General features: G+C 58.1%; 3 protein-coding genes across 4 annotated transcripts in view; 2 read left to right on the forward strand and 1 right to left on the reverse strand.

Annotated features, from left to right (window-relative positions):
* The window catches only part of XPO7 (exportin 7), a gene marked incomplete at its 5' end in the record, with an annotated part of 30,719 nt that extends 19,134 nt beyond the window's left edge, over positions 1–11,585 (forward strand). Inside the window, 13 exons of the mRNA XM_084274026.1 lie at positions 665–745; positions 1,277–1,340; positions 2,439–2,547; positions 3,011–3,117; positions 3,563–3,651; positions 4,304–4,411; positions 5,473–5,555; positions 6,075–6,289; positions 7,033–7,171; positions 7,512–7,672; positions 8,908–9,006; positions 9,289–9,416; positions 9,607–11,585. Coding sequence (XP_084130152.1) covers positions 665–745; positions 1,277–1,340; positions 2,439–2,547; positions 3,011–3,117; positions 3,563–3,651; positions 4,304–4,411; positions 5,473–5,555; positions 6,075–6,289; positions 7,033–7,171; positions 7,512–7,672; positions 8,908–9,006; positions 9,289–9,416; positions 9,607–9,700 — 1,477 coding nt within the window. The remainder of the gene's footprint in view (positions 1–664; positions 746–1,276; positions 1,341–2,438; positions 2,548–3,010; positions 3,118–3,562; positions 3,652–4,303; positions 4,412–5,472; positions 5,556–6,074; positions 6,290–7,032; positions 7,172–7,511; positions 7,673–8,907; positions 9,007–9,288; positions 9,417–9,606) is intronic.
* A 547-nt stretch (positions 11,586–12,132) lies between these two features.
* PBDC1 (polysaccharide biosynthesis domain containing 1) lies at positions 12,133–13,649 on the reverse strand. The gene is made up of 6 exons (XM_084273959.1): positions 13,588–13,649; positions 13,442–13,507; positions 12,927–12,986; positions 12,690–12,830; positions 12,484–12,595; positions 12,133–12,366 (listed from the first exon to the last, which is right to left on the reverse strand). The coding sequence occupies exons 1-6, from the start codon at positions 13,609–13,611 to the stop codon at positions 12,245–12,247; spliced, it is 525 nt and encodes a 174-aa protein (XP_084130085.1). The 5' UTR covers positions 13,612–13,649; the 3' UTR covers positions 12,133–12,244.
* Positions 13,650–16,300: 2,651 nt separating this feature from the next.
* Positions 16,301–20,412, forward strand: FGF17 (fibroblast growth factor 17; the record flags this gene model as incomplete). 2 transcript variants are annotated; one of them, XM_084274020.1, is made up of 5 exons in its annotated part: positions 16,301–16,332; positions 16,515–16,551; positions 18,397–18,574; positions 19,704–19,810; positions 20,116–20,412. In XM_084274020.1, 5 exons carry the CDS (start codon positions 16,301–16,303, stop codon positions 20,410–20,412), a joined length of 651 nt encoding a protein of 216 aa, XP_084130146.1. The 2 variants fall into 2 exon arrangements, with proteins under 2 accessions (XP_084130146.1, XP_084130147.1); XM_084274021.1 differs by having other exon boundaries at positions 18,430–18,574.
* Between the last annotated feature and the right edge of the window lie 238 nt (positions 20,413–20,650).

Raw genomic sequence — 20,650 nt, forward strand, 5'->3', positions numbered from 1 at the left:
GCCTGTTCTTGGCAGCTCTCCTCTGGACCGAACCCACTGACTGGCTTTTTGTCATGTCTTCAGCAACCTCCATTAGCATTTTGAACCAATTCAGTAAGTCCCACGCTGACACCCAGTGCCGTGTGCCTGGTGAAGTGCAGCCTCTGGCTCCCCCCAAATTTCTTGAGCATCGGCCCCGTCTTTACTTGCCTGGGGCCTTGCCCACCCTTGCGCACCCCAGGCGGCTGCGCAGCATCCCTGAGGGCTGACATGGCTCTCCTGGAAAGAAGCAAGGGCTACTAGAATTCTGCAGCTGACAGTGGATGGTGCAGGTGCAGAATTGCATACGTCTGCATGTAGTCACTGCCGCAGAATTCTCTTACCCTTGCTGCAGAAACCAGCCCTGGAGTGCCACAGAATTATTCCAAGGGCCTGGGTATGGGCCAGTGTAGCTTGGGACCCAAGTAGTGAAGATTATCTGAAGGATAATTTTCTAGTCAACCAAATGTAAGTACAGTGATTTTATACCAATATTTTGTGGCTTGTGATGTCTGTGGTTTCGGTGGAGGGTGGAGCTGATGATGATGATGATGATGGGTGACTTTTGAACTGGAAGAATCCGCCGCACAGCAAAGGGGAAGCTGAGCAAACCCCTCTGACCCGTCCTTGTTGTCCTCTTCCCTAGCATCACCAACCTGAAGTACTGGGGCCGATGCGAGCCTATCACCTCCAAGACGCTGCAGCTGCTCAATGACCTCTCCATTGGATATCCTTTGCAGAAGAGCTCTTGGGTGCACGGGACACCTAAACCTCAGGATGGGGGAAGAGAGACCCAGATGCTTGGCTTGGAACAGGAGCACCCTGTGTATAACATTCCCAAACCCTTTCAGCTTTGGGGTAGTGAGAGGAGCAGAGCACGAGCGCTTGGTCAACACCTTACCAAGCTGTTGAATTGCAGTAGATGGCAGTGATATTGGGAAGGGGGGGGGGGTGTGTGGTTGTTATTTTGGATCAGAATTGCTTCATAGCTTGCTGTCCACAGTTAGTTTGTTTAATCACAGTCTGTCTTAGGGTCTTCTCCTGGTTCTTCCTCCCAGAGCAAATGAGAATGGTCGCCATGGGTCTCTCTAGTAACAATGTACACAACTTGGTTGCTCTTGAAACAAGTGGAAGAGACACTGGGACATATTGACTAATAAAGACACAAGTCCCCTTCCAGTTTTGCCCTGGGAAGTGCTTTGCCAGTGTTGCAAGAAGTTTTCTGCTGCCTCTGCTGCTTCCTTAACACCCCCTTTACGTACAGCAGCGTCAGAAAGCTGGTGAAACTCAGCGCCGTACAGTTCATGCTGAACAATCACACGGTGAGTCCTGCCACCTTCTGCTTTTCATCTCCTGGTGAACTCCTTTGTGTGGCTGAGAGAATCCCCTAATTTTAACACCCAGGCACACTCTGGAAGTGAACCTATCTCCAGGATGTTTCTGTTGTACTAAATGAGCCTCTGGCAAATGTCTTCCATCTCTTTCTTCAAAGCCTGCCCTTGAGTTTTGAGGGGCTGTACCTCAAAACTTGAGGTACCTGTTATCCCCAAAAAGTTAATGTGGGGGGTTTCTACTCTCCTCTGAAACTGTGGGAGATGTCTGATACTGCTGCACACACAGGCAGTCAGTGGTGAGCACTGTTTATGCAATTTAATGCAAAACCAGCATTTCAGTGCCCTGGCTGTCGTTCCAAAAGTGCTGATTTGGAAGAAGTGCCATCCCTTGTGGTGGCAGGACATCAGCCTTGTTCCTTTGGTCAGTACCAGAGCGGTGCTCCCTGTGTGGATCAGGGATGCTGACTGGAAATCAGAGATGTTGGAATGAGCAACTAGAAGCTGGCAGCATAGATCAGGTTTCTCACTGGCCTCTGGGAGCGAGTGGTCATTCGATGCTCCAGCGATAGGACTCCCAGCACCATCTCCAGAAGCTTCACTTGAATGAGGTGCTGTGCTCCTTGGGTTTAGGGGATGTTCTTAGGCATCCCCACCTGCTGTGTCTGGCTCAGAAGCTTCATTGCCTGGGGCTGCTGTTTCCATGAAGAAGGAGAGCAGAGTACCTGGGGATCCCTCTGCAGAGGGCTGGTTTTCAGCAGCCTCAATGCCTGAAGGGTCCCCGTGAGCAAGGGAGACAAATTCTGCTCTGGAGGCAAAGCATCCTTGTTCATCTGCTCCTGGGGATTTCCAAGATGAAAGGTGGTAGGGCTGGTATCTCTGCTCGGGTTCCTGTTGCCCTCTGGTGGCCTGCTCTCAGAGAGGGCTGCCAGTGGGACACACTGAGGAAATAACCATGGAGCTCACCGCTTCCCAGCCTTGTGCAGGCCCAGAATGAGCTGTTTGAATGAGGGATCCTCAGCCCTTGATAGATGAGCTGGTTTGAGGGGGTGGTTCCCCTTTAACCCATCTCTTCTCTTCTGTTTGCAGAGTGAGCACTTTTCCTTCCTGGGCATTAACAATCAGTCCAACCTGACTGACATGAGATGTCGGACTACGTTCTACACTGCACTTGGGCGTCTTCTCATGGTGGATTTAGGTACTGGGGTCTTGTGGGAGCCAGAGCAATACAGTGACTTTGTGGTTTGGGTGCTGGGCTCTGCTGTAGGTGAGGCCCTGCTATTGAGGGAGCTGTAAGCTCCTGCAGGAAAGGATGCTGGGATGGGACAAGTCGAATGGGATAAGAAAAAGGAGGGGGAAAGAAGCTCGAGTGGGCGTGATGTCGTGTTGCTGGGTACAGTTAGTCCAGAGGTGTGCACCACCAAGGCTGGGGCTACATCTTTCCTTTGTAATATTCCAAACGGTTTCCTGAGGTTGTAAGGTTGGTTCTAAGTCTTTTCCCAAAGTTAGATACCAGCAGTGATGGATCACCTGTCTGGAAACCTGTGGGCTCTCTGCCTCTATCTCCAGAAGCAAGCAGCATCAGGATGCCTAGCACAGCTAGTGCTGCCAGGCACAGGGATGTCTATTCCCTCCTCACTTCCCTTTTTGTTTCCTTACAGGGGAAGATGAGGATCAGTATGAGCAGTTCATGCTTCCCCTCACAGCTGCCTTTGAGACTGTGGCACAGATGTTCAGCACAAATACTTTCAATGAACAAGAGGCAAAAGTAAGTCAGGCAGGCCCTTCCCTGTTATCTGTGCTCTCCCTTAGGGGCTTTGCCATTTTCAGTTCAGAGAACAAGCATCTCCTGCAGAGTAAGAACAGTTCTGCCCTCTGAATGAGACAAGTAGATGCTGGAGTGATAGGTGCTTTCCTGTTGGAACATGGGGAAGCGGCGGTGTGCCTTGTATCCCTTGAGGTCCAGGTGTAGTTCATAACTGAAGTGGTGAGCCTATCTGCTAGCTTTCCTTCTGCTGGGAGGGAAATACTCCAGTACTGTCACTGCACTGGCTCAAGTGAAAGAGCTCCAGAAGATGAAGAACCATCTAACCTGGGATTGGCATCCAGCACAGAAAGGCTGCATTGCTGTTGGGATGGGAGGTGGGGGCTCAGGGCTGGTGGAGCTCCATACGTGTGTTACATTCTAACCTGTCTTTTCCTTTGCAATACAGAGAACTTTGGTTGGTTTGGTGAGAGACTTGAGGGGAATAGCCTTTGCCTTCAATGCCAAGACCAGCTTCATGATGCTGTTTGAGTGGATGTATCCTTCTGTTGCCCTAAAACTTGAGTCCTGTCTGTCTGCCTGACTGCATGCAAATGCCCTATTTTCCTTGCTAAGTCCTGACTGGGGTTTCTCTTCACTTTTATAGTACTCAGTGTCCTGTCCCTGAGCCCTAAAATAGATTCAACTTGGTCTGTCAGCAACAAAATCAACCTAGAAATCTGCTCAGTGCCAAATTGTTGGGTTTTTCCAATTGGACCTAAAGAGATTTGACCTGTGAAGCACTAAGACCTTTAATGGGACACTTGTGTCTCAGCAGCAACAAAAGCTTTCCTATTCCCCACTAAAGTCAACAGCAGTTGGTATCTTTGTCCCCTTGGTGAGCTCATAGCTGCTCAAAGAGCATGGTATCCAGGCTCCAGCGTTCCCTCTGGTGAAGGTCAGCTGTCCCCAGTGATGGAGTTTCCTTTTCATTCAAAACCTTTCTGGTTCTGCCTTGTCCTCGTACAGGAAGGTTGCACGCAGCCCTTCCATGGGGTTTGTAGTAGTACTCATCTGTAATAAAACAGACCCCAACAAGCAGCATCTGTTTAAACCTCCTGCAAGATTCAGGTGTGAACACGTTTTGGCAGAGGCTCTGACCTCATCTCTTCATGTGGAACAAGGAGGTTCCTTAGCTTTCACCTTGCAGCTACCCATCCTACATGCCAATCCTCCAGCGGGCGATTGAGCTCTGGTACCACGACCCAGCCTGCACTACACCTGTCCTCAAACTGATGGCAGAGTTGGTACACAATAGGTAGGAGCCCCCAGCATCTGAAAGCTGGCAGGGATTCGTGTCTGTCTGCTGCTTCAGCCTCTGTGCTCAGGGTTTTTCATGCTCAGTTTCTGTACTTCAGTCTTATTTATGCTGTAAAGGCTGCCAGGAGGGACAGGGTGGGGGTGTGGGGGGAACTGGCTTTGTTTCAGTAGGGAAGAAAATCTAATGGTTCAGACACCATTCGTGTCGTGACTCAGACCCAGAGACACGATCAATAGACACTGGATTTGTTCAGTGTCTGCTTCCAAGGGCAACACTAGGAGAAGCAGGCAGGCAGCTCACACTAATTTTTAGAGCCTGTGCTCAACAGGAGCACTGTTCCACCCAGCAGCCCAATGACTGCTTCCCCTCTAGAGCACGGGGCAGATAATTGGGAAGCTGGATGATCTGGTGGTGGAAAGTTGCCAGGACACTGCTCTGGCCTATGGCCAGCTTAACACAGCCCTATAGGAAGGGGCACGAGGCTCAGTCGGTTGAGAGTTGACTCCCTCCAGCTCTTTGCAACGTTCGAGCGGCGTCTCTGCAGTGGGACAGTCCTTCCTGGGACATGGCCACTCATTTATTTCAGAGCTGAACCAGACAACTTGTTGCACTTCAATTGTAAGATCTATTTGCTTGGGGTGGGGGGGGAACCACCCAAGCTCCGAATTCTTGGTTGTGTTATGAATAGGAGCTAGTCAGCCTGCCCTACAATGCTGCTTCCAAGATGTTGGCTGTGTTTGTGTACAGCAGCCTAGTGACTATTGCCAAGGCAGGCTTTCCAGCCTCCCTCTTGTGATGTTCCTAACGCCTCTGAAATACAGGCCCTTTCTTCTGTGAGGGCTGAGCCTGGCTCCCCTTAAATGCCTGTGTCCTGCCTGGTTTCAGTGGTGAACAGCAGTGTTTTCTGCCGGGCCAGGGCGTCCTGTTAACCCCAGGGGAGCAGCCCTGGGAGGAGGGAGCCCCAGTAAACCAGCGGCACGTGGAGGTGCTGGAGTATCAGCTTTGTGTCCACTCCCAGGGATGTTTGAGCTCGTGTTTATTCCCTGTCTTTCCACTAGATCCCAGCGGCTGCAGTTTGACGTGTCCTCGCCCAACGGCATCCTGCTCTTCCGGGAGACGAGTAAAATGATAACGACGTACGGTGAGTAGCTGCCAGGCCTCCGCCTCCTCTGCTGCCTGGGGACTGAGGGCTGGGGCACTTGCCAGCTCCAAGAGCAAGCCTGGGCTGCCAAGCAGTGCCAAATCGCTTGCTGAATGCGTGCTTGGATAGGATGGGATTCTGCTTGAAGTGCTGGGGAGGCAGAAGGGGCGCAGGCTGCTTGCCACGCAGGTGAGGAATTAAAATGACAGCAAGGAGCAGGAGCTGAGCCCCTTGTGAGTGTGCAAGGTGACAGAGGCAAGCCTGGGAAGCGAGCAGAAAGCAATCCTGTCCTTCCACTGTCCTGTTCCCACAGCAGAATGACATGTCATTGGGTTCTCCTGTGGTTTCCAGCAGAGCTGTGCTTTTAACCTGTCACCCTGAGCTTTGCCTGGGGAACAAGTCGTGGTGCTTGTGACTTTTTGGTCACTCCTGGTCACTTCTGTTTCTCCGTGCCCCTGGGAGAGAAAAGGGACTGGATCTGGTTGCTGAAATACTGAGTCCACTTCTGTGCTCGTGCAGGAAATCGTATCCTAACGCTTGGGGAAGTCCCAAAGGATCAAGTCTATGCCTTGAAGCTCAAGGGGATTTCCATCTGCTTCTCTATGCTCAAGGCCGCGCTGAGCGGGAGCTACGTCAACTTTGGGGTCTTCCGTCTCTACGGGGATGATGCGCTGGACAATGCCTTGCAAACTTTTATCAAGCTTCTGCTTTCCATCCCTCACAGTGACCTTCTGGTAAGCTGACACGTGCCACTAGTGCTGGGGAGGGCAGGGCTGGAAGTGGAGAGATGAGCGACCCTGTGTCGCTGCCCGGAACCCCAGCTGTAGGCACAGGCCTGCGAGAAACCAGCTCCTGGGGTGTGCAGCAGCAGCAGGTCCGGTGTGAAGGCTGTAACCCCACTCCCTGAGGGCCTGGGGGGTATGTCCTGAGCCTCAGCAGAGCAGCTGCCAAAATAACAGCTCCTCCATGTGAAAAAGACTTCTTGTGAGTGAAGGATTTGCCTGCAGGCCGAGCTCACGGTGTGTCAGCAGTTCCAGTGTGACTTGCCTGCTGAAGACCACCGGTGGAGTCCTGCTCCTATCCACACCTTGTGCACAGAGATCCTATTGTGGCAGAGCTTTGAGACCCCGCTGGCATGGTCCTGCTCCCCAAAACTCTGAGGAGAGAGGACAGCCTGTGCCCCTCCGAGGTCTTACCCACTGTATTGCCATAGCAGGCTCTGAAAGAAGCCGTTGCCGTGCCTGTGACTGCATCCAGCATGGCCTTGGTTTAATACACCTCTGGCCCAGAGTTGTGCCCCTCACCCCACCCCCAAATCTGGGGGCTACTGAGGGGTCTGTGCCAGTTGCTGAGCACAGGCATCAGTCAGCCAGTGCTCAGAGCAGAGAGTGCATGGGTTGGGTCCAGCAGAACACCTCAGCTGATGGTTGCAGGCTAGTCATGAGACCTTAAACGTTTTTCCTTCCTTCCTCTGCAGGATTATCCCAAGCTCAGCCAGTCATACTATTCCTTGCTGGAAGTTCTTACCCAGGACCACATGAATTTTATAGCTAGTCTGGAGCCTCATGTAATCATGTATATTCTCTCTTCCATTTCAGAAGGCCTCACCGCACTAGGTAACTGCTTCTGTCCGTTGTGGTGCTCCTGGGGTTTTTGCTTTGGGAGTGGGGAAGGATTGCTGGGCACTTGGAATGTGTGGCTGGATGAATTCAGAGGCACCTTGTGAATGGGGGGAGGACGTTTTCCCCTCCATTTAAACCTTGGAACAGGAGGGTGTAGTGACTGTGTGGGTGAGGAAGTTGCTGCCTGGTTAGGGTGAGGTGGCTCTTGCTTGTTGGAGTCCCCAGAAGCACCCGGATCCATGGCATTGTTTCCCTGGGAGCCTGCCCAGGTACATCTGAGCAAGGGAAATGCTGGCAGTACCCCACTATCTCCCTCCTTTTCCTGTTCTTGCAGACACCATGGTTTGCACAGGCTGCTGCTCCTGTTTGGACCACATTGTCACCTATCTCTTCAAGCAGCTGTCTCGCAGCACCAAGAAGAGGACCACACCTCTGACCCAGGAGAGCGACCGGTTCCTGCACATCATGCAGCAGCACCCAGAGATGATTCAGCAGGTGAAGACCAAAGGCTTAGGGCCTTGTTGTGGCACGGTGAACTCCCTGAGGAGCCCTGAATTCTCTTGGTGTGATGTAATTACGGGGGCTGTGTGTGCTCCCTGCTCTAGAGCCCCAGGCTTTTCCAGAGGAGCCACAATTATTTGCTGGTGTTGCATCTCTCCCACGCTTTCACCGCATGGTAGGTGCTGTGCAGAGTTGTACCCTGGCACTGTGGCTCTCCCTGTGGAAGGAACACTGGGTTTGCATATCAGGTGTGAGAGAGAAGTAGCCCCAGATGAGCTGGTTTTATCCTGTTCGGAGCACACGCTGCCTTCAGAGCAGCCTCAGCAGGGTTGGGTTTCATCAGCAGGGTTGAGTTTCATCATCAAGGTGGTTACATGCTGGCAGCACCTCTTGTCTCCCATCTCCATCCCCATCCACACAGAGCTGGCCACTTCATTCTGCTCCAGGAGCACGTGCAGCATGGAGGATGAGTGTGGAACCAATCATTTCCCTTGCTTAGCTCAGCCTTAGCTCCATGTGTACCTACACGTACCATGGAGCTGAGGTACCTCTGTGCTCACAGAGGTGTTGGGGCCTGAATAGCCATACTTCAGAGCAAAACGCTTCTCTGGGCTTCTCACCCAGCCACAGGCCTTTGAACAGTGATGCTCCATGCTTCTCTGACCACGTTACCCAGCCTCACTCACTGGGATTTGTCAGAACATCAGTGTGACCCCCCCATGAAAGTGAGGAATATGGTTCCCCTCTTGCTGACAGATGGGAAGCAAAGAAAAGTAGGTTTTTGGGGGGGGATGGAAGTTGTGTTTTCAGAGGATACAGAGAGAAACTGGATCTTCCAAACCAGCTAGGGATCAGGTACTGGCTGTAGCCTGAGGAGGCTGTGGAAAGGAAGCAGACACACCACTGGTGTGGACCAGAAGCTCCCCAGGGCACCACCACACGTGTGCCCGAGGTCGAATCGCTTGCACTGACCTTGCTGGGGTGAGGATGAGACAGTCTTGGGGCAGGAGGAGGCAGCGTGTTGGGAAGAAATAAATATTCCAGCAGCTTTCCAGACTCCTCCTTGTGTGCCTCCAATGACATTCCCCACCAATCCGTGGGAGCTGCAGGTGCTCTCTTGTGCCAAGAGCTCTCGTCGTGTTGAGGTTCCTACAGCGAATTGTTCCTCAGTGCTGAGGAGAGAGCTGGGATGGAGGGGCAGGTTGTAAAGCTCCCTTTCCCTCTTGCAGATGCTGTCAACAGTGCTGAATATCATCATCTTTGAGGACTGCAGGAACCAGTGGTCGATGTCTCGGCCCCTGCTCGGCTTGATACTGCTCAATGAAAAGGTGAATGTCACACGTGGCAGGTGGAGGAGCCGGCTGGGCTTGAACCATGCCAGAGCCTTCGGGTGGAAGGGAGCAGATGGGGATCGGAGCAGGTGCTGGGGAAGTTGGGACAGCAGATTTGTGGGTGCCCAGCCCTTAGGCCCCTGATAACTTTGGTTTATGAGGCTGCTGGAAGTTGCCTGGGAAGCTGTAATGTGTTTCCCCCCCTCTTCCCTGCCCCGAAGCCGAGGCGGCTGTGCCTCTGAAAGCTAACCCATCCTTCTCCCCTGTCCCCCCCTACAGTATTTCTCTGACTTGAGGAACAGTATAGTGAACAGCCAGCCTCCAGAGAAACAGCAGGCAATGCACCTCTGCTTTGAGAACCTCATGGAAGGCATCGAACGCAACCTCCTCACCAAGAACAGGGACAGGTGGGTGCGGGCTGGAGACCCCCCGTGGGGCTGAGCCCATCCAACGCTGACCCAGAGGTGCCACAGCCCTTGTGGCAGCCTCACCAAGAGCAACATTTAAGGAAAAAAAACAAACCCCAAAACCAAACTAACCCAACCCCCTTGAGGAACGGGCACCGTGCCCCTCTTAACCCTCTGCTCTGCCTCTCAGGTTCACGCAGAACCTGTCGGCGTTCCGGCGGGAGGTGAACGACTCCATGAAGAACTCCACCTACGGCGTGAACAGCAACGACATGATGAGCTGACGTCTCCCAACTCCACCTGTACAGCGCAGCATCTCTTTGGCCTGGCCCAGAGGGCTTACCGTTTCCGATGGAAAGAAAAAGAGGGCGTTTCTCATCCCTGCTCTTCCCCAGGGGCTGGATCGCGGCGCTCGCTTTGGGCCCTAACTCCACGTCCCGAGGGAGGAGGGAACAGGAGGGGTTGTTGAGCTCCCAAAAAGCGGGGTGCTTCTGTTTCAAGTGGGAGGGGGTTAGAAGGGCGTAACAAAACACAAAAAAGCCCGGTGCAAGAAGCCAGCGACTCCCTCCCCGCACGGCTGCGTGGGACGCCAGCGCTCTGCTGCAGCCTGCCTTGTATAGACATGTACATTTTTTCATAACATTTTGAACAAGGTTTATATTGACTCAGTTTAAAGAAAAAAAAAAACAAAAAAAGAAACAAAAAAAAACCACAAAGAAAAAAAAACCACAAAAAAAAAAAAAAGGAGGAAAACAAACAAAACCAACAAAAAAAAAAAATATAGTGTGATTGAAATTTTTACAGAGTCCTGGTGCACCGGTGCTGGCGTGAGGGTTGTGTATGCGAGTGAGGAAAGCGTGTCCTGCGGGGCCTGAAGCTTTACTGGGCGAGGGCTGGGTGTGGGGAAAGTGCAGAGATAGATTTAGTGACAAGTGGAGAGAGAGAGAGAAAGAGAAGCAAAGAGAAAAATCTACAAAAAAAAAAAAAAAAAAAAAAGGAAAAATATAAGAAAAAAACCCAGAAAAACACACCACAAAAGGCATTGTAAAATTCCAAAATGTCTATTTTTTCTTATTAAGGCCCTTGAAATCACGACTCCCCCTCCCGTCTCGCCCTTGTTATTAGGAACTCTAAGCCATGCCGCGTGATCTCCATTCGTGCTTGCTCGTGGGTGTCTCCCATGCCCCCCTCCCCAGGTAGCAGTAGGTGCTGTCCCCTCGTCGACCCGCTTCTTGCAGGGCCCTTTTCTCCCCTCACCCCCTGGTACACCTCTCTCTCCTCTTGCTGCCTTTTTTTTACCCCTTCCCTTTCACCCCCATCTCACTTGGGCAGGATGCTCTCCCCATGGGATGCTCCATGTGGGCTGTGCCACCTGGGATGCTCTCCAGGGGGATGCTCTGTGGGGTGCTGTCCAGGTGGGATGCTCTCCCCATGGCATGCTCCACATGGGATGTGCCACCTGGGATGCTCTCCAGGGGGATGCTCTGTGGGGTGCTCTCCAGGTGGGATGCTCTTCACATGGGGCTTTTCACCTGGGATGCTCCACCTGGGATGCTCTCCAGGGGGATGCTCTGTGAGGTGCTCTCCAGGTGGGATGCTCTTCACCTGGGATGCTCCACCTGGGATGCTCTCCAGAGCTGCCCCCCCCAGCCGGTCCCCACGGCAGCGCTTCGGGGTGGGACGGCGCCGCCGCAGCCCAGGGTTCTTAATAACAAGGTTTGCCTAGCATGAAGTATTTAACACCCCTCAGATAATTCCGGTTGGGTTGGGCTTGGGTTTATTTTTCCCCTAATAAATGTTTTGGGTATAAAATTGACTTTTGGAGGAAAACTGGTGGGGGAGGGAACCTGTTTGCCTTGTACTTTTTCCACTATCGTTGCTGCTAGTCGTGTGCATCCTCTTGCTCAGCTCTACCCACACCCACTCGGTCCTTCGGGCTTCGGTTTCTCTTCCCAGACACCACCTACTCTTTTTTTTTCTTTTCCTTTTCTTTCCCCCCCTTTTTTTTCTTTTTCTCTTTTCTTTTTGGTTGTTTTGTTTCCTTTCCTCTGGCGATTGTGTGTTGGGTCCTTTTCCGCGGGAGCAGATTGCTGGTTGACTTGTAAGGGTGTTTGCTGCATACAGTGTAAGTAAGCATTGTGACTGCAAATAAAACTTCAATGGTTTCTACCGAGCCGTGTCTGCCTGGGTAGCACCCCTGCCCCAACCTCACCGCTCCCTGCTGCTGAGGGGGGGGGAAAGTGTGGGTTTAGGGAAGGCAGGTCCTGCCAAACTTAACCTGAGGGCCTCCTGTGTGACCAGGAAGGGCTGTGGGTGTAGTGCTGTGATGGCAGCAAAGCCTTGCTGAGGCTGTTTCTCCCAGGGTTCTGCTGGAGACTGGCTGTCCCCAGGCACGGCTTTGCTGGGTGAGATGCTGGCTGGTGCCTGGGCTGAAGAGTTGTGAATGGAGCTAAACCCAGTGTGAGGAGCTGGATCCAGCATGAGCCTGGTCACCAGTGGTGTCCACAGAGCTCCATCCTGGGGCCAGGCCTGCTCAGGGGCTCTACCCCTGACCTGGGGGAATCGAATGTCCCCTCAGTCAGTTTGTGGAGGACACAAAGCTGGAAGTGTGGGTCTGCCTGAGGGTGGGGAGGCTCTTCAGAGGGACCTGGCCAGGCTGGATCCACGGGCTGGGGTTGGGGTCTGTTCAGGGGAACGACGCTTTCACAGAAACCAGTTTTGGTTTTAACCATTTATTCCCAGTCTGGAATGAAGCTGAACTGGAGGCACAGCCCTGCTCTCCCCTCCTGCTGCTCCTCCGCTCAGCGCTGGGCGAGCTCACCCCATCCTCACCCAGACCCCGCTTCCTCTGCCGCAGCGGCCGCCGGCTCCCTGGCCCTGCTGTAGACGAGGCTGTTCCAGCCCTCCCTGTTCCGGGCGATTTCGATGGCGAAAAACTGAATTCTGGTGGCTACAAAAAAAAAATAGAGGGGGGGGAAAAAAAGTCCTGAAGAGGGAAGAGCCCCAGGTTCGGCTTCTCGGTGGCCTCTCCCAGCCCCTCCCCAGCGGGCAGGGCTGTGCTCCTCACCGAAGATGGTGTTCTCCTCCGTGTAGCCCTCGCTGCAGGCCAGGCGCAGCAGCGTGCCGTAGTTGAAGTCTTCCACCACCCCCTCGAAGCGCAGGCAGAACGGGCGCCACTTCTGAGGAGAGGAGGAAGCATCAGCACCCCCCAGGGAAGGAGAGAGGATTGGGGACACACACAATCTGGGAGTGGGGGGGGATTCCCCCCCATACCTCCTTGGCAGCCTCGGATTTCAGCTCCTCTGGGTCCAGCACGTCGATTTTGAGATCCCTGAAGCTTTTCCTGAACTCGCTGTAGATCTGGTCGTCGACTTTGGTGAGCTTCAGAAACGTGGGGTCGACTGAGGAGATGAGCTACGTGGGAAGACTGAGGAGTTAACCAGGAGCCCCCCCCCCCGGGACCCCACCCCCATCACCAGTGTGACCCCCCCCCCCAACCCCAGGACTTACGTTGAAGTAGACCTGGGCGTGCTGGTGTGCCTTCATGGCCCAGGCCAGCTCCACGCGGGGCTGCGGAGGCAGGAGCAGGGTCAGGCAGGGCTGTGCCCCCCCGGGGGGGTCCTGCATCCCCTCGGGAGAGGGGGCGAGGGGAAGGAGGGGGCATGGGGGGAAGCTTGGGGGTGATGGGGGGGGTCAAAGCCCTCCCCACCCAGGAGCTCACAGGTGATGCTGTGGTCCTGCTCTGGGGCCTGACCCCCCCACACACACCCCCGGTGCTGGGGACACCCCAGGGCTGAGACACCCTCTCCAGGGTAGGAAACCCAGGGATTGGGGGACCCCCCCCATCCTCCCCGGGACGGGGACCCCTCCCACGCGACAGGGACCCTTCCCCAGGTCAGGGTCACCCCTCGGGACACCGACCCCCTCCCTCAGGACAGGGACCCACCGCCCCCGGGATAGGGACCCCTCCCCCAGGACAAGGACCCCCTCGGACAGGGACACCCCCCCCGCCCCCCCGGACTCACGTCGTTCCCGAAGGCCTCGGCCGGCAGCGACAGGGCGTGAGCGGCCGCGGCGGCCTCGCCGGGTCCCTGCGCGGGGAGAAGCTGCTGAGGGACCGGCGGGGCGACCCCAGCCCCACCGGCCCCCCCAGGCCCCCCGCCGGCCCCACCAGCCCGGCCGCCGCCATCGCCATCGCTGCCGGAAGCGGCGCCGGGACCACGCGGCGCGGGGGGGGCGGGGCGGGGGCGGGGACATGCGGGACGGGGCGGGACACGGGACCCGAGGGGGCCCCGCGGCGGGGCCGGGGGCTGCAGCCCAGCCCTGCTCTCGCCGAGCCCCCCCCGGCACCGGCAGCTCCTGGGTCCTGGCCGGGCCCGGCCCCGCAGCCCCCTCCCCAGCCCCTCGCCGGGGCTCGCTGGGGTCACGGGGCAGCTGGGTGCGGGGCTCTGACTGCCCCGAATTGCTAATTAAGAGGGAAAGGTGCTGATTGGGTGGGTGGGGGTGTGGGGACTCCTCTGTAAGGCCCCTGGGTGGGGGGAGCTGTTGCTGGCGAGTGGGGTTCTAGGTACTGGGGGGCCCCGAGCAGGGCGGTGAGGGGGTCGCAGCCGTAAGACCCCTTCTCCGCCTCTTCCAGGTGCAGAAGAGCCTGGAAAGCTGCCGGTCGGGCGGTCTCCTTCCCCAGTCAAGGGTATTTTGTGCTCCTGGCTCTCTGTGCTGGGCTTGGGGGGGGTGGGAGCATCCTCCGTCCCAGCCAGGGGCTGCTCCCCCCTGCCCCGGGGCTGTGGGCAGCCCTGCGCCCCGGGTTTGGCGCACTGCCTGCCCTGGCAGCATCCCTCCCGTCAGGAGGGAGGGGTGGGGATGGGGATGGGGATGGGGATGGGGATGGGGATGGGGGGCAGCAGCCCCCCTCCCCGCCGTCCCACGCAGGGTAACAAGTGTTGCTTGTGAATAGGAGACAAAGGGGGATTACTGAGCAGCGGGGAGATGATTATAACTCCTTGACCTGGCCTTGGTCTGGAGGCAGCAGGTATTTGTGGAGGGTCCGGTGCCCCTCCGGAGGCGGGGGGGGGAACTGGGGCTGCTGTGTCTCAGATTGGCTTGGGGGGGGGGGGGGGCTGAGCCGGCCACAAAGGCAGCTTTGGTCTGCACCAGGTGTGGGGCAGGAGGGCTGAGCCCCTGGGGGCTGCTGGGGGGGACCCCCATCCGCAGGTAGCGGGGTGCCCTGTTTGGGGTGCGAGGATGGGGCTGGGGGGGGTCAGGGCAGGGTCCCCGGAGGGTCTCGGCTGCGGGGGCCACACGCAGAGGCCTTTGATGGGCAGCCCCCTCCCTGCGGCCTCGGCTGGCTCCGCGGGGGCTGCTTGCACAAGCTGCTGCTCCCGCCCGGGTGTTGATGGCTCCCTGGGACCCGCTGCCCCGAACCGGGCTGGGGGGACGTGACACGATGACAGAAGAGTGATGACAGCTCCAGGGCCATCAATCATCCCCTGCGGCCCCCCCGGGGGATGCTGAGCCCCCGGGGCTGGGGAGCCCTGAGCAGGGGGATGCCGGGCTTGTGGTTACTGGGGGCTGAATTCCCAGCCAAGAAGGTGAGAAGGCAGCAAGGGGGGGGCTAATTTGGGTTGTTAGCACTGAATCAGGGGTGTGGGTACCCTGCTGCTCTCCATCACCTTCATCCTGTAGGGCTTGATGCTGCCCCTTGTGCTGATGGGGAAACTGAGGCACGGGCACGGCAGCCCGTGGGTTCTGTGCTGACCCCAGGCGCTGTCACCTCCAGCCCCCCCCGGGGCGCTGCCCCAGCTCCCTGCCGGGGTATTTATAAGGCACTTAGCACCTTCCTGGCCGAGCAAACGGAGCGTGGAGGGGTGGGCAGCCTCCTGATGGGGCCAGGAGCGGGCGGGGGCAGCAGGGAGCCGTGACAGGACCCCCCAAACCCCACACCAGCTGGTTAGAAACCACTGCGGTGCTTCCCCCCCACCCTGCCCCGTGTGAGGCACAGAGCGGGGCTGTGCCCAGCACCCTGGTGAAAGGGGGGTGACCAAAAGCATCCTCTGTGCCAGCCCACCCCTCCCTGAGGCCTGGGGCAGGGGGGAACCCGGTGCTGTCATCGTGCCCCACATCATCATCCCCCCCACGCCCTGGCATCCTCCCTCCTGCTAAGCGACGCTGGGGGCTTTGCTACCCCCTGCGATGGGGACACCCCCAATGGCTGAGCCCCCCCTCCTCCCCTCCCCGCCTCCCCCGTCCCCTCCTCCCGCCCCAGCCCCTGCGGGGTCCCATCCTCCTTCCCTCCCCAGCGCTGGGCTCTCCCCACCTTTAAAGCCCGCTGCTTCCCGCACCTCCCGCCCGCCTCCCGTCGCCAGGCCCGGACCGGGAGGCTGCCCCCCAACTCGATGGCGTGGGGGGCTGCCCTTGGCCGTGGGCAGCCCTGCCCTGCCCGCAGCCCCCTTTCCTGCTGACCGGTGCTGGAGGGAGAGGCGGCAGCGGGACCGAGCCCACGGACGGGACGCTGATGGGGTGGGGACGAAGGGGCCGGGATGGATCTGGATGCCCCCCAGCCGTAGGACCTGCAGCCCCCAGCCCCAGAGGAGGAAGAGGAGGAGGAGGAGGAAGACGACACGAAGCCCCGGCCGCGGCTGCCACCCCCATGCTCCATCCCCGCTGCTGCTCCCCAGGCGTTGGCATCGCACGTGGGGTGCCGGGCGCCTGCGTCTCACCCCGTCTGCCCCTCGCCCTCCCCAAACGTGGGGAGCACCCGGAGAAGAAGGAGGGGACAGGCAGCTCCTCGGCTTTCCCTGCCCCGGCGGGGATGTGCCGGCGGTGAGGGAGGGCAGGGCTGCAGAGAGCCCGTGGGTGTGAGGAGGGGGGTGTCTTCGGCCAGCGCCATGCAGCCCATCAGCATCCAGAACCTCTCCATGTAAGCGCTGCCTTGGCTGCTGCGGGGGGGGGGGGTGGGTGGTGGGGTTTTTTGGCTACCTGGGGTTATCAGGAGTTTATTCCCAGTGCTGATAGATCCCTCAGGATGGGGTGGGGTGGGGGGCTGGGGAGGAGAAAACACCAACCCCCCTGTTTCTCTCCCTTTCTCCTCTCCTCCCGCAGATGTTTCCAGCTCCTGATGTTCTCCTGCCAGACCCAGGTAGGTGGATCTGATTCACTGACCCCACTGCACGTCGGGGCAGCCAAGGCACCCGCTCTGCCACCCCCCCATCGCTTTTGGGGGTCTCCTGTGCTCTGGTGGGAAGCCAGCCCGGGAGCTGAGGGGGGCCTGGTGCCCCCACCTCCAGTGGTACCCAGCTCCGGGGAGGATGCTGGGTGGGGTGGGGTCCCATCGGCACCGGCTGGGGGGTCCCTGTGGTGGGGAAGTGCATCCCCCCCCAGTTTCCCATTGCAAGGTCAGCAGGGAAGCCCCCCCCCCCCCCCTTTCCACCCCCCACTCCTCAGCCCGGGGCAGGAGATGCATTTCCCCCAGCTCAGGGAGGGACGTGCCAAACCCATCAGCCTTGAGCTGCGGGACGGGCGCTGCCCAGGCCGGCTGCTGAGGGGGTTAACGGGGGCTCTGCTCCCCTCACCGGTGGGGTGGGGTGTGTCCCCCCCCCTTTCTCCCCATCTCTCAGGCTGCACCATCCCTTTTTGTGCCCTTTAGAAAGTCAGTGGCTATTAAAATGCACTGTTCCATATCAGCACCCTCTGCTCCGCAGCCCGAACAAAACCCCCGGCCCCAGCAGCTTTAATATGTGCTCCAGACCTTTCTTCTTTTATTTATTTCCCCTTCTTCCCCCCCCCCCCCCCCCAAGGTAAATGCTTTTATTTCTTTGAAAATGAGAAGGGAAGAGAACCGCCTTTGATGGAGAGGGGTCAGCCCCCCCTTCATCCCCCCCCCAGCCCACCTCCTCTGCCTGCCCCAAAGGCTTTAAAGAGTGGATCCAGGCAGGAAATGAGTCCCCAGGCTCACACAAAGGTTGGGGGGTGCAGGCAGTGTGTGTGTGTGTGTGTGTGTGTGTGTGTGTCCCACCATCCTGCTGCTCCCCCCTCGCCAAGGCTTTGCGCCCAGCGAGGAGATGCTGCAGCCTGGGGGATGCAGGATGGCAGGGGGTGATGCTGTGCACCCTCAATGGGGTAGACACCTCCCCCCAAAACACTTCCCCCATGGGAAGAGCTCCCAGAAAGTGTGCCCCCCCACTCCAACCTCAGCCCCTGGGTTTTGGGATGGCTCAGCCAGGACCGGTGTCCCTTGGGCCCTGCCCTGTGCTCCAGCTTCCCACTTGCACTGGGATTCCTCCACATCGGCTCTCAAGACGTGTGTTCAGAGGTGCTGGTTGGAGTTTGGGATGGGGACCCACCACCAGCACTAATCCCCCCCCTCCACAGCTCATCCACAGTAATTAGCAGCTGTTTGCCATGCAGTAGCCTCATGTGTTTGTGCTGCTGCCTTAACACAAGCGGCTCTGGGGCCAGGAGGGGTTTTATTCCTCCTGCTCGGGGTGGGCTGGGAGGGATGGCTCTGCTCCCCTGACACCCAGTCTGGCTTTTGGGGGGGGACCCCAAACTCAGCCCTTGCAATCCAGCCTGTCCTTGGTACTGACCTGGGAGCAGGGGGCTGCTGCTGGAGCAGGGATGCTGCCAGGGCTGCTGCCCAGAGCCCATTTGGCCCCAGGGCACAACTGGGACCAGCATCTCAGCCCCACTTCTGAGGGACCCATGTGCTCTGCCTGGAGGAGAGGAGCATCCTTCCCTGTGAGACCCCCTCATCCTCTCACGCACGGGATGCAGAGCAGCATCTCTGCCTCTCCCTGCCCCCTGTGCCAGTTGCTCTGGGGCCCAAAGCATCTCCTCAGTGCCTTCATCCCTGCTCAGAGGAGGCTGGGAGCCCCTCTGGGACCGGGACCAGCATCCCCCCCACCCCTCCCACACCCCACCAGGGTCCCCTCCCCATCAATTTGTCCCAAACAAATTGATTTTATTTTTCCCTTTGTAAACAAAGGGGGAGAATCAACCGTCTCCTAATTTTAACCAGTACGTGAGGGACCAGGGGGCCATGACCGACCAGCTGAGCCGGCGGCAGATCAGGGAGTACCAGCTCTACAGCAGGACCAGCGGCAAGCACGTGCAGGTCCACGGCAAAAGGATCACAGCCACCGCCGAGGAGGGCAACAAGTTTGGTAAGGGGCCAGCAGCTCCCCAGAAGGGGCTCGGTGCAGCCTCCTGGGAGGGCTGGAAGGGGGTGAGAAAATGCTGCTTCTCAGAGGAGCTTTGCAGGAGGGGGGGATGGGGGTGAGGGGAGGTTTTAAACGCCCCAAGGGGCTGGTTTTGTACCCCCAAAAAAATCCCCAAAATACCCCTTGGGATAGCAGGGCTCCCGAGCAGCCAGCCCTGACCTTAAAACTTCCCAAATCCTGTATTTCCCCAGCATCTATAAACCTCTATTTAGGGCTTTTGCTTTCTAACCTCTTCCCGCTGTGAGACAGGCAACTTTTCCTGGAGGAGAATCACCTGATCCTGGTATCAGCCTCTTAAACACCCCTACGTGGTGGCAGAGCCCCCCCAGCCACATCACCTTTTCCCAGGGGGTTCCCAGCCCTGACACCACCCTGATGGGCATCACAGCCCCCTGGGCATCACAGCCCCACAGCAGGCATCCCCAGCACCTAAAAGCTTTTTGGGAAGGGTTTTGCTTCCCACAACAGGTTGATCCATCACCTCTCCAGGCTTTTCCTTAAATTCTCCCTGCTGTCTCAGACGTTGGCACAGGACCTGCCTGGTGGGGAGGTGTGTTGTGTGGGGGTGTCACTGGTTTTGGTGTCAGATCCCAACCTGTGTCATGGAGAAACAATGAGGATGAGGAGAATGAACCCACCCACTGGGTGCTGGGCTCAGTCTAACCCCAGAGAACCCATTGAATTGCTGACAATGTGGATGTGCTGGAGTTTGGGGGGAGGCTGTGGGGGGCTGGGGATGAAGGGGCCATCGCTCTCCCCATCGCTTTCAGCCAACGCCCGGTTTGACTCTGCTGGTTTTTAACAAAGCCCCTTTAGCATCATGGCTGGGGAGCATCCCCCACCAAGGGCTGCCCTGCTTCAGCTGGGGGGGGGCTTGTCAACCTCCTGCCCCCCCCACCCCAGGGGGGTGATGGGCTGGAAGGGATGTTGGGGGGGTTGAGGGGGGGATGTGGAGATGGAGGCAGGGTGAAGGAGATGGAGGGTGGTTTGGGGAGGCTCATGGAGGGTGGGGAGGGGGGGATGCTGTAGCCCCTGTGGGACACTTGCCCCCCCCTTGTTCCCCGACTGGCAGCCAAGCTCATCGTGGAGACAGACACCTTCGGGAGCCGCGTCCGGATCAAGGGGGCGGAGAGCGAGAAGTACATCTGCATGAGCAAGAGGGGCAAGCTCGTGGGGAAGGTGAGGCCCGGCCCTGCCCCGTGCTCCCGGGGTGCTCAGCCAGGCTGCTCCCCGCCTCCCCTTGGTGCAGTGGGGGGGGTCTCCCTGCCCCTCTAGGAGCCTGTGGGAGGGTCTCCCTGCTGCTGGTACCCCTTCTCCATCAGCACCGCGCTGCTCAGCCCGGCTCTGCAAGGAGAAGACCCCGGGGCGGATGAATGTGGGCTGGGGGCAGCGGGGTGGCAGCACCCGCTGGGTCCCATCCCCCTGCCCCCCCCCCCCCGCCCCAGCCCCAGGGTTCTGAGCGCCCTTCTCCTCTTCCCCCTCAGCCCAACGGCAAGGGCAAGGACTGCATCTTCACCGAGATCGTGCTGGAGAACAACTACACGGCGTTCCGGAACGCCCGCTACGAGGGCTGGTACATGGCCTTCACCCGCCGGGGCCGGCCCCGCAAGGCCTCCCGCAGCCGGCAGAACCAGCGGGAAGCGCATTTCATCAAGCGCCTGTTCCGCGGGCAGCTGCCCTTCCCCAACAAAGCCGAGCGGCAGAAGCCGTTCGAGTTCGTGGGCTCCTCCTCCCCCACCCGCCGCACCCGCCGCACCCGCGCCCCCCGCCCGCGCACGTAACGCCCGGCAGGCAGCACCCCCAGCCCGGCCTTTCTCTGTGTCCCCCTTCCCCACCGGCTCCTGCCCTCCTCATCCTCACGGCGTTCAGCCTCAGCAGACCTTCCCCCCTGTCCCAGCACCGCTCCATCCCCACTGTCTCTAGAGATGCTCTGCCCTTCTGCTCCTCCCGGGTACCGCGGGTGGGTTGGGGTCTGCACGCCGCAGGGTCCCTTCATCCCTGGAGCATCCCGCGGTCCCC

Source organism: Gallinula chloropus (assembly GCF_964237585.1).
Source record: "Gallinula chloropus genome assembly, chromosome: 21".
In the NCBI taxonomy this organism is placed as follows: Eukaryota; Metazoa; Chordata; class Aves; order Gruiformes; family Rallidae; genus Gallinula; species Gallinula chloropus.

What these genes read in the sequence shown, in the direction of transcription:
- PBDC1 (XM_084273959.1), bottom strand. Translation starts at nt 13,611, where the DNA reads ATGGCGATGGCGGCGGCCGGGCTG. An exon ending in CCGAGGCCTTCGGGAACGAC is followed by an intron (nt 12,987 to 13,441) that starts GTGAGTCCGGGG and finishes CTGCCTCCGCAG; the next exon opens with CCCCGCGTGGAGCTGGCCTG. An exon ending in ACGCCCAGGTCTACTTCAAC is followed by an intron (nt 12,831 to 12,926) that starts GTAAGTCCTGGG and finishes CTTCCCACGTAG; the next exon opens with CTCATCTCCTCAGTCGACCC.